Source organism: Mauremys reevesii, unplaced genomic scaffold (assembly GCF_016161935.1).
Source record: "Mauremys reevesii isolate NIE-2019 unplaced genomic scaffold, ASM1616193v1 Contig1, whole genome shotgun sequence".
NCBI lineage: Eukaryota > Metazoa > Chordata > Testudines > Geoemydidae > Mauremys > Mauremys reevesii.
The window spans coordinates 4,207,992-4,219,777 of NW_024100715.1; the positions used below are offsets into that span (position 1 = coordinate 4,207,992).

The 11,786-nt window shown below is 48.0% G+C and overlaps 1 protein-coding gene across 1 annotated transcript; it reads left to right on the forward strand.

The window, feature by feature from the left end:
- The first annotated feature begins 239 nt into the window (after positions 1–239).
- On the forward strand, positions 240–10,510 carry LOC120392378 (killer cell lectin-like receptor subfamily F member 1). Its single transcript, XM_039517092.1, has 6 exons — positions 240–298; positions 2,961–3,059; positions 6,160–6,309; positions 6,829–6,983; positions 7,676–7,788; positions 10,387–10,510. Exons 2-6 carry the CDS (start codon positions 3,032–3,034, stop codon positions 10,508–10,510), a joined length of 570 nt encoding a protein of 189 aa, XP_039373026.1. The 5' UTR covers positions 240–298; positions 2,961–3,031.
- The last annotated feature ends 1,276 nt before the right edge of the window (positions 10,511–11,786 follow it).

Here is an 11,786-nt window from a genome sequence, read left to right on the forward strand (position 1 = left end):
ACAGAAGGGATGAAAAAAAGCTTCCGCGGTTGAGTTTGGGGAAGAATGAGCGAGAATGAGCATTGAGATTCGGGATGCTCAGAGAGTGAATTTAAATGTATTATTTCAGAAAGCAGGGCAAAGACTCTGCTCTCATTTAAACCAGTGTAAACCCAGACTAACTAGTTCTGGAGTCACTGTGGATTGACACCACGGTCACTGAGATCAGGATCCAACCCCGACTCCATTGATTGCAGTGAGTTCACTCCGGATTTACACCAGGGTCGGTGAGATCAGAATTTAGCCCTGAATCCTTCAGGTAAGACACTTACATTTGCAACAGAGACATTTCACTGTGCTAACAGAGAATGACATGGGCTAATGGAGATGGACCATCTTTCCTTTAGAAGAACTGGCTGAGAGTACAGCCCAGTGGTGCTCAAATATTTTCCTTTTTGAAAACTGATGTATTCGGTCCCCACCTAGTCCCAGTTCAGCGTTTCCACACTTGGTTACCTGAACCATTAATCATAGAATCATAGGATTGGAAGGGACCTAGTCCAGTCCCCTGCACTCATGGCAGGACTAGCACCTTTTATAACATCCCTGACAGGTGTTTGTCTAACCTGCTCTTAAAAATCTCCAGTGATGGAGATTCCACAACCTCCCTGGGCAATTTATTCGAGTGCTTAACCACTCTGACAGTTAGGAAGTTTTTCCTAATGTCCAACCTAAACCTCCCTTGCTGCAATTTAAGCCCATTGCTGCTTCTCCTGTCCTCAGAGGTTAAGGAGAACAATTGTTCTCCCTCCTCCTTGTAACAACCTTTTAGGTACTTGAAAACTATCATATCCCCTCTCAGTCTTTTCTTCTCCTGACTAAACAAACCCAGTTCTTTCAATCTTCCCTCATAGGTCATGTTTTCTAGACCTTTAATCATTTCTGTTGCTCTTCTCTGGACTTTCTCCAATTTGTCCACATCTTTCCTGAAATGTGGCTCCCAGAACTGAACGCAATACTCCAGTCGAGGCCTAATCAGCATGGAGTAGAGCAGAAGAATTACTTCTCGGGTCTTGCTTACAACACTCCTGCTAATACACCCCAGCACAATGTTAGGATTGGGGGTTTTTGCAACAGTGTTAAACTGCTTAGTGATGCTAGGTCTGAAATAAGTACAAATCCCTAGATCTTACCTGGAGCTTTTCACCCCTAGATCTCAAAGTGCTTTACAATGGTCAGTATCATTATCCCTGTTTTACACATGAGGAAACTGAGGGACAGAGCAAGAAAATGACTTGCCCGGCATCACCCAGGTGGTCAGTGCAGTAGCTGGGAAAGAACTGTGGTTTTCTGCATCCCGCTCCACCAGTCCATCCACGAGGCCGATAAAACAAAACGAAAACAAGCTCGGTTTAAAGCCACCCCCTCCATGTTCTCCCTCAGCTGTCAATTTCTTCTTTTGGGGCAAGGACATTACATTTATCCACTCTGACATTTTCTCTGGCTGCCGGCAGCCCTCAGAGCTCTGATCTTATTTAATTAGTTATGTCCCCATCCAATTCTGGTGTCGTCTGCTGATTTGATGTACAAATGTTAGTGTAATAAGGGCACAGGCAGAGCTGTTTACTTTTGGTGTTCGTTGCCCTAATCTTGTTTTCTGGACTGTCACATGCAAGACGTGTGGCTGGGGTGTGAAGGGATTTGAGAAGGAGGATCTTAAAAAGCAGGAGACGCCCTCTGTTGTCTCTCTCATGAAGACTATTTTTGCTCTTTGTGGTTTTCTTTGGTCTCGGATAAAAACCTTACCCCTTTGGCTGAGTGGTAGCCATATTCACAGCCTGCCAGGCCAGCTTTCCTCTGCCTGGGCCCAAAGAAACATCTATTGTGCCTCTGTGGTATTGTTTCCTCTCCAGGGAGCCACACAGACCAACACCTCGATTCAGCTGCTTCTCACTAGGGTGGCCAACCCTCCAGGATTGTCCTGCAGTCTCCAGGAATTACAGATTAAATCTTAGGTCATGTGATGAAACCTCCAGGAATATGTCCAAAATTGGCAACTCTTGGGGTGCCAGAATAGGGGGGTGGCTAGAGGGGCAGAAGGGCAAGCAACAGGGGAGGGAGCAGAGAGGAGTGAACAGGGGACGGGGTCTTGGGAGGAAGGGGTAGTGCAGGAGCAGGGCCTCAGGGGAAGACCCAACATGCTGCTGGCTGGTCACAGGCTCACACCAAGGTTCAAGGACAGACAAGTTCTTCCACAATACGCTGCAGAACAATTGCTATTGTTTTACTACTTCGGGATAATATTAGGGGGTGCATAGTTCTGTCTAGACAGTTTCAGGGAGGCTCTTAAAATGGACATTCGCCTGACGGACAGCTGTATCGTAGCCCCCAGAATCATGATTTATTTATCGTTCGATGAGCAAGAGTAGGGTGGTCTGGTGGCTAAGATGCTGGGCTGTGATTCTAAAGATCTGAGCTTGCTCTGCCGTAGGTAGACTTCCTGTGGGATCATGGGCAATCTCCCTGGACCTGAGTTCCCAGCTGTAAAACCAAGGTGTCAGGACTTTTCTACTACATAGGAGTGCTGCGAGCAGTTGTGGGGAGCATATCTGCGGGTGCAGTATAGACTGGTGTGCCATCCTCTTGCAGGGGTTTCTGGACAAGCTTTAAAAGAGAATAACGAGGAATCCGGTGGCACCTTAAAGACTAACCAATTTATTTGGGCATAAACTTTCATGGGTAAAAACCCACTTCTTCAGATGCAGTCGCCATGCATCTGAAGAAGTGGGTTTTTCACCCTCAAAAGCTTATGCCTAAATAAATCTGTTAGTCTTTAAGGTGCCACCGGACTCCTTGTTGTTTTTGTAGATACAGACTAACACAGCTACTCCCTGATTCTTGTTTAAAAGAGAATGTAAATCATCAAGTAATTGCAATATTTCCTTTTTTATTATAATTTCCCCAAATACGGAATTGGCCAGATTTCCATCAGTGTCCACACTGGCATCAACTTGTCTTGAAGATCGGAGCGGCTGGGTACGTTGTCCTGCTGATGACAGTCATAGTGCTGAGTGTTTGGGGTAAGTCGCTCCACAGCAGTTATTCGCTTCCAAGCATATCACAGGCAGTCAGATCACAACCACACCTATTGTTAAGGCATTTTTATTACAAGGGACGTTTTTTGGTTCCTATAATTTCCCACAGTTTTCACATTTTGAGCTAAATTTTCCCCATTCATTCTTAGCAATATTTTTTTTTAAAGTTTGAGCAAAAGTAGCTCAGCTGTTCTTGGATACGACAAAAGTGGGGAGGGGAAAATAGGCTTATGACTTTTTTAATTTTTTTTTTAATTTTTGTTAACAGTTCTGACAGCTTAACAGGGAGTTTGCCATAGAAATGAGTTGGGGAACCAGAGAACCAGCTCCCCTAGGAATTGGGCAGCCCAGAAGTCAGGCATTATATTTTATTGCAATTTATGTTTTATTTTTAAAATTGGTTAAGAGAGCTACTCTTCTAAGCAGCAGTTGTTTTTGATGTCTTAGAAAAAAGATTTCTGGCTAACACATGGCATTGAAACGAACTTGCTGTCGTTAGTACTCAGGGCTTCTCTGATTTTCTTGCTCAATGTGTCAAACGGTTTCATAACATCAAACAGGGGACACATCCAACAAGGAAATAAGATAAGCGCTCGGGCTGTTTAAGACAGCCGGTAGCTGCTGCTTTTAATAATTAAAAAAAAATGAAATGAAAAGAAATTGAAAAATAGAACCAAATATAAAAACTCAATAAAAATTTTTATGATAAACAATAAAAATTAAAATTTGATTTCAAAATTTTGAAATATTTCAGCATTTCATTTTGAAATTTTCCAATGCAATTGTTTTGATTTTTTCCCCTAAATGATATCTTTTTTTAAAATTTCCACTCCACAGAAAATTGCAGAATTTCTACATTTTCTTCCAAACAATTTTGGAATGAAAATGTCGTCATAACACAGTGGCACAGAAATGTGAATGTTGACCCACTCTACCCATCAGTTTGGGGGAGACATTTAAAAGTTCTAGGCCTTGAACACATGGGTCACCAATGTTCCTTTCTGTGGTTCCTTAACGTTTTGATTTGGGGATGGTCTAAGGATTTGTTGATGCTGTTTTTTAATAGTTCAGTGTGCATGAGCTGTGATTTTTGTTATACTAGGAGGATGGTTTTTAATAGCAGATCTGCGCCCGTAGCACTTTGCTTGCAGATAGAATTTAAATGGAATTTCTCCGATGCCGACATGGAGGGTTTCCCCAGTTTAACTAAAGGTGTGAATTTAAACAAATTTAGTTAAAACAACACAACCCCAGTTGTTGACCCTCTTATTTTGGCTTAACTTGATTGGGAGCAGATTTAAGGAAAACTGAAATAAGGGCATTGCTAGGAGTGCTAGTGATGATCATGTAGTATTCAGGCCGGTATATTTGCCTGAGGTGGGCGTCGAGGCAGTCTTCAAGTATACGCTTGTATATTACACTCCCACTCTATCCAGCAACACGTTAGCTCTATCGCGTATCTCTTGTCACCCCGTCTGCGTGTGGGCAGATGTAACACACGGTGTCTTTGTTCTTTGTTCACACACCTTAGTAAGAATATAAAAATATCAAAAGGCAAACGGGCAAACAACTCAAGACCCCACATTCTATCTCAGGCAAATATACAGGCCTGAATACTACATTATCATCACTGATTGGCCCCCTCAGAACCCCCACCCCATCCAACACCCCCCCCCCGCTCCTTGTCCCCTGACCACCCCCTCCCGGGACCCCCCCCAACTGCCCTTTGGGACCCCACCCCCGATCCAACCCCCCTCATGCTCCCTGTCCCCTGACCGCGCCAACCCCTATCCACAGCCCTGCCTCCTGACAGGCCCCCTCAGGACTCCCACGCCTATTCAACCCCCCCATTCCCTGTCACCTGACTGCCCCCTCTCGGGACCCCCCACCCCTAACAGCCTCCTGGGACCCCACCCCATCCAATCCCCTGCTCCCTGTCCCCTGACAGCCCCGACCCCTATCCACACCCCACCCCTGACAGTCCCCCGGAACTTCTACACCTATCCAACCCCCCACCCCGGTTCCCCGTCCCCTGACTGCCCCTCAAACCCCCGGCCCCTTATCCAACCCCCACCCACCCCCAGCTCCCAGTCCCCTCACCATGCCACTCAGAGCGGCAGGAGCTCGCAGCCCTGCCACCTGGCTGGAGCCAGCCACGTCACCACGCTGCCCGGCAGGAGCAGCAGGCCAGAGCGCTGGTGGCACAGCGAGGTGAGGCTGCGGGGGATAGGGGCTGGGGGCTAGCTCCCCAGCTGGGAGCTCAAGGGCCGGGCAGGATGGTCCCGCAGGCCGTAGTTTGCCCACCTCTGGCCTAGAGCGCCTCCCACATAAATACCCACTCACCCAGCTCCCCGGCTCAGTGAAAGTGGGAGATAGAAGCAGGTGCTGAAGAGGTGGTGCCTGAAATCAGGGGTGCTCCAGCAAACCCAGGAAACTGACTGGCTCCGGTGCAGAGTGCAAGAGGCAGCAGTGCAATATGCAGCCCCTTGCTTCTCACACGCTGCCCATCATCCAACCCTTCTATGAATCAAAGGCCACCCAACATCCCTGCTGCAGCCACCATCCAATCTGTGCACTGAATAAGCCAGGGTTCTGGGTGGACAGCCTGCGTATCATACTAACGCAGAGGCACCGGGGGAGCAGAGGTGAAGTTGCACAAGCAAGCTTCAGCCGAGACATTTGCCTAACTTGAGAACTTCTGCGACCTCCATGGTCTTTGAACATAGCAAAAGCCAGGGAATTGTAGGAATTTTCCTGCTCGTTTTCACGCCCGTTATACTTGCCAAGAAACAACTTAATCATTCTCAAGAGCAGGACAAAATGAAACAGACGGGATCCCAGTGCATGAATTCACCTGAGCTGCTCAGGAAGGCCTTACCTTTGTTACACAGACAGGAAAAGTGAGAAGGTGCTGAACGGTTGTAGCGAAGGAGACGCTCAGTCCATCTGTTTCTTTCAGTCCCCCCATCTCTTTCCCTAGCGCAGTCACTAGATGCTACTGAATGAGGTGTAATTTATAACCCCATATAGGCAACGTTTTAAAGCACGGCCCACAAAGTTCATTCACGTGGATGTTCTGCTGAAGTTTTTCAGGGCTCCTCGGGGAGTGGACGGGCCCCTGAAGGTGGGGCGGTCGCCGAAAGACCCAGAAATGAAAGCAAATGCGTCTCCAGCCTGGAGAAATTGTCTTACCTGAAACAGCACCTGTGTGACCCACCCCAAAGCAGCTCAACAGGTAACGTCACAGGCGCTGACTTTCATTTTTCTGGGCAGGTGCAGCTTCAGTGGGTTGTTATTTAACCTCTTTTTCTCCACGCTGTTTGTAGGATCTGCTTTTAGCCATTCGCTCCCAGCCCCGAAGCCCCTGTGCTGGTATTAGAGCTTGCTGGGAAATGGGAATTTCTGTTCTGTGGGAAATTCCAACCATTTGGAATTTTTTTTTCCCATCAGACTCAGAACCAAGAGCTGAATCCTTGACATTTCCTGGGAAACGAAAATTCCAAACAATTTCGATCCAGGACCATTGCAATATTCCAGTTTGATAATGTCAACGCCCCCTCCCCCGAGGCCCCACCCTCGCTCTCTCTCTTCCTGTCTCCACTCCACCCTCTCCCCGTTGCCCCCGCCCACTCACTATTCTCCACCCCCTCCAAGCCCCTCCCTGACCTGCCAAACAGCTGATCAGCAGCTACAGTAGGTGCTACAGTTATATAGATAACTCATTAATGACGGCTCTTTCCAATTCCCCCTCCAGAGGGCTCCAGGTGTGTATTTTGCCCCAGGGACTGGCTGCCGTACAAGGGGAAATGTTACTGGGTGTCTAAAGAAACTACAACGTGGAACAGCAGCCGTGATGACTGCTTAACGAAGAGCTCTCGTTTATTGGTGACCAAGGACCAGGAGGAGATGGTAAAGTTAATTTTCTTGCAGGATTTTGGAGCACTGCTCCGTAATAAACCACTGTGGGAAAATGTACTTCCAGCCCCACCGATAAGCCAGCAGATATTTTGTTTGAAGGTCGGCAGCTCGGAGTGCTAAGATCCCAGGGACAGTATGTAGGGTTGCCAGCTTGGTAATATTTAAAAACCCGACACTCCAGCAGGAATGCCGGAACCTCCCCTGCCCTGCTTCTCCCCCCAAATCCCCACCCCCATCCATTCCTCTTCCCCTCTCCCCCCATAACTCACTGCTTTCCCCTGCCCCCCAGGCCCCCGGCCTGGGTCAGGAGGAACGTGTCTGCAGAGCTGGGGCTGGGAGCTGCAGCTGCCCAATGAAGATAAGAGGTGGCCCCAGCTGAGTAGGGGATGGCACAAGTGATGACCCAGGGCCTCCCCACTCCCCCTGCCTGCAATGACCGGACTTTGGGTGTCTGGTCAGTAGATCTGACCGGACACTGTCAGGTCCCCTTTCCGATTGGACTTTCTGATTGAAAACCAGGCACCTGGCCACCCTAACAGTATGTTGTGGTGGGTTTTTTTTTTATCACCCTTGTGATTTTCCCCACTGCGGCATTTGAGTGTGGTGCTGTCAACACTGGAGCAGACTTCAGAGAATTAGAGCATCATTTATTCACCCAAATGCCTGTCTCGTACACTTTACAGGATTACATACAGACGATCACATCCGAGAAAAATTCTGTTTGGATCGGATTAAATTTTAAATCTCCCGAGAGGACATGGATTTGGGTAGACGGCTCCCCCTTCAATGAAAACCTGTGAGTTTCCTAATGTTTGTACTGTTTGTGTTTGCAAACAATCTTATTGCTTCATTTGCAGATTCAGAAGCCACAAAATGTCGCACTTCACCTCCTTTGAAATTATTGCAGTATGGGAAAACTCAAACCCATGAGTCCGGTCCCCCAAATTGTGAGATTTGTTTAAAAATCATGAGATTTTTTTAAAAAATAATGCATTTAGGATTCTTTGCCTTCTTGTTTTCAGGGTCATGTTTTCAAGCAACAGGAGGGGCAGAAACTTTGTTTTTAAAAAAACAAGCTGAGATTCTCCCATAATCACCTGACTCCGAGAGCTGGGACTTAAAGAAAAGCACAAAATAGCGTGAGACTTGCAGTAAAACTGCAAGAGCTCCCAGCACTGCAGAAGTGAAGGTCACAACAGGCGTCACTGGAAAAATTTGGGTTTTCGTGTGTATTTCAGGTGTCATGATAATCAGAGAGCCAAATTCAACATAACATACTTGCAGATTCTAGGAACATAACTCAAACCCCAGCTCATCCTTCCCAGGTGATCAAACATGGGAGTTTGTGTACAGCTAACAAGGCCTGGTATACATCTAAAAGTCATACCAATATAACTATATCAGTTGGGGGGATGAATTGTTAGTGATATAACTACATCATTATGAGCTGTACTGGGGACACAGTTACACTGATCTAAAGGTGCCTTAAACCAGGACAGCATATCCCCATACAGGAATAGCTATACCAGTATACGCACTTTTATTCCTGTGGGTACGTCTACACTTAAAACGCTACAGCGGCACAGCTGCTTCACTTCAGTGTAGCCACTACCCTATGCCAACAGGAGGGGTTCTCCCGTCGGTGTAGTTAATCCATCTCCCCAAGAGGTGGCGGGCAGGTCGACAGGAGAATTGTTCTCTCAACCTAGCGCTGGCTACATCGGGAGTTAGGTTGGGATAGCTGCGTCTCACGGAGTGTGGATTGTTCACACCCCTGCGAGATGTAGCTGTGCCGATATAAGTCCCTAGTGTAGCCCAGCCCTGCTACATCTTGCATCTGCTGTGGTGGGAGTTTTGCTGCTCTAATTATACGAATGCAGCAAAAGTGGCCAAACGTTGTATGGTTAAACCACTGCCAGGTTAAAGCAGATGGAGGTTGGTGTGTAGCTACAATCGATGTAACAGGATCAAGCCATAAGGCTGCTCAGTCCCTTCTCTACCGGCATTAGCCAGCTGTCTGGGCAAAAGACTAAATGTTTGTATCCCCACTCAGGGTGGTACCCACGTGGGTCTGTTCAGTGCCTGAAGCACCGCTGGGCAGGCAGGAACGCAGCTTTCTTGACCGCTTGCATTTTTTCTATAGCTATTTCCTTGTTTTTATCCCCCTCATTATAAGGCAGCAACTGGGTGTTCCTGCTCCTAGAGAAATCTTCACATGGGACCTGATCACCCCCCGCCCAGTTACATCTTCCTGGCCAACTGGCTGCTCCCGGTGCCTATGCCCCTAGCCAGTGCTGGTGAGCACCTAATGGAATCCCATAATGCCGGTGCGACCCCGTAAGGTGCCGGGGCCACTGGACTTCCAGCAGTCTGGGCGGCTGCGTTTGCAACTGCAATATTGCAAGAGCAGCTTTGTTTCTCTCCATTTACTGTAATATTGCCCCTTCCTCTCCAGCGCTTCGTTAGTTCCTGAGTGATTTGATCTCCCACAGCTGTGGAACAAGGGAACCAGCTGGAAACTTGAGGGTGATGGAGATGGAGGAATTTTCACCCCAAACTTGGTGGACAAATAGAAACTGGCTCTGCAGAGGCCCTTGAGTTTCCCCTTTGGTTCCCCCCTCCACTTTCTCCAAACCCCCCATTTCCCCTTCAGGCTCCTCTTGTCCCCTGCCGCCCCAAGGCTCCCCTCCTACTTCCCTCAAATTCCCCCACTCTCCCCATCTCTTTGCCTCCTCCATCAGATTCCCCCTTCCCTGGCTCCCCCTACTCCCGCCTAGCCCCTTCCTCTCTGGGACCTTTTCCCCTGGAGTTTTGGGAGGAGACAAGGAAGGGGGGGTGGGATCTCCTCTCTCTGCCTGAGGCCCAGAGCCAGTCAGAAATGGGGAAGCTTTGGATGCTAAGGGGAGGGGGACATCACCAAATATAAGTGCAGGGAAACCAGGAAGAATTTTGAAGTGGCATGTGCCATTCCCTGCTGCTTAAAACACCCGTCCCTCTCCCCCCATCTCAGCTGAACACACAGTCACGCCGTCTCCACCCCTCAAGCACACACCCCTGAATCAGAGACTAGAATCCCAGAGATATCTTGGCTCCTAATTCCCATGGATTTCAGTATTTAGGTAGAAGGGATTAGGGCCCTAATTTTCATTGAAATCAGTGAGAGTTTGGACCCTAACTACCTTTGAGGATCAAGGTCTGAGTGACTTGCCCAAGGTCATGCAGGGAATCTGTGGCAGAGCCTAGAACTGAGTGCTGATCTCCTGGGTCCCCACCCAGTGCAGCCTTCCCTTTGAAACGAGAAAAAAGCCAGTTTCCTGCCCCACGGGGCCGCTACAGACCCAACTCCCTGTGAAGACTACACACATTGGCAGTGACTGTCTCTTTGATTCTGCAGGTTCCCCGGAGCAGGGAGACCCGGTGAAAGAAACTGCGGGGTGTTAAAAAGAAACCAGATTGCGTCGGAAACCTGCAGCGCTGAATTAAAATGGATTTGCCAGAAAGACGCGCTCCTGATCTAAGCAAGGCTGGTCCGGCTCTGTTGTTGGTGCAATTGACGGAGAAAAGGCCTTTCGTCTTGGTCTGTCCCGTGAAGATTATCACAAGGGCTATGTACCTTTCTTTGTTCCATGGTTTGAAACATCCGGGGTCGGATCCTCAGCTGACATAAATCGGCAGGGTCTCGATGAAGTCAGCAGACCTGGGGGCCAGTTTACATGAGATGGGGCTGATGCGCCATGGTTAATTCACTGCTCTGGCTGCGTGGTCTCATGTTGTGCTGTTGAGTCTTTTCCCCGGTTCTATCTCGCTCTGAGAGTCACAGTGGGGACTGGACACCAAGCAACTCCCTTGAAGGCTGTCACGGCTTCCAAAAACCACGGACAGCAGGAAGGAGCCCTGCCGCCAACCTGGGGCTGCCAGGTTTTTTAAGCACAGTCCTCACTAATTGCCTCCCTGCCATTTATGGCACTCACTCTCTTCAGGTGTGTTCAGCTCAGACCCCGATCCCACGGCACTCTAAAAAAATGTATTGTCTGAAGATGTCAGTTCAATTCAATGGTCTGTCTAGCCGGGATCCTCTCTCTGACAGCAGCCACTGCCCCAGAAAAAGGAATCAATCTCCTAGAGCCGTGATTTTAAAACTGTGTGTCATAACTATAAAGGGAAGGGAACAGCCCTCCTGTGTGTACAATACTATAAAATCCCTTCTGGCCAGAGACACCGAAATCCTTTTACCTGTAAAGGGTTAAGAAGCTCAGGTAACCTGGCTGACACCTGATCCAAAGGACCAATAAGGGGACAAGATACTTTCAAATCTTGGTGGGTGGAAGTCTTTGGTCTGTGCTCTTTGCTTTGGGAGTGTTTCGCTCTTGGGACTAAGAGGGACCGGACATCAATCCAGGCTCTCCAAATCTTTCTGAATCAGTCTCTCATATTTCAAACTTGTAAGTAACAGCCAGGCAAGGCGTGTTAGTTTAATCTTTGTTTTCTCAACTTGTAAATGTTCCTTTTTGCTAAGAGGATTTACCTCTGTTTGCTGTAACTTTGAACCTAAGGCGAGAGGGGGTTCCTCTGGGCTCTATGAATCTGATTACCCTGTAAAGTGATTTTCCATCCTGATTTTACAGAGATGATTTTTACCTTTCTTTCTTTAATTAAAAGCCTTCTTTTTAAGAACCTGATTGATTTTTCCTTGTTTTAAGATCCAAGGGGGTTGGATCTGCACTCACCAGGAATTGGTGGGGGGGAAAGGAGGGAGGATGGTTAATTTCTCCTTGTTTTAAGATCCAGGGGTTT

Coding starts and splice junctions, on each gene's coding strand:
- LOC120392378 (XM_039517092.1), top strand. CDS start 3,032: ATGACAGTCATAGTGCTGAGTGTTTGGG. Junction 6,984..7,675: donor CCAAGGACCAGGAGGAGATG/GTAAAGTTAATT, acceptor TACACTTTACAG/GATTACATACAGACGATCAC. Junction 7,789..10,386: donor TCCCCCTTCAATGAAAACCT/GTGAGTTTCCTA, acceptor TTGATTCTGCAG/GTTCCCCGGAGCAGGGAGAC.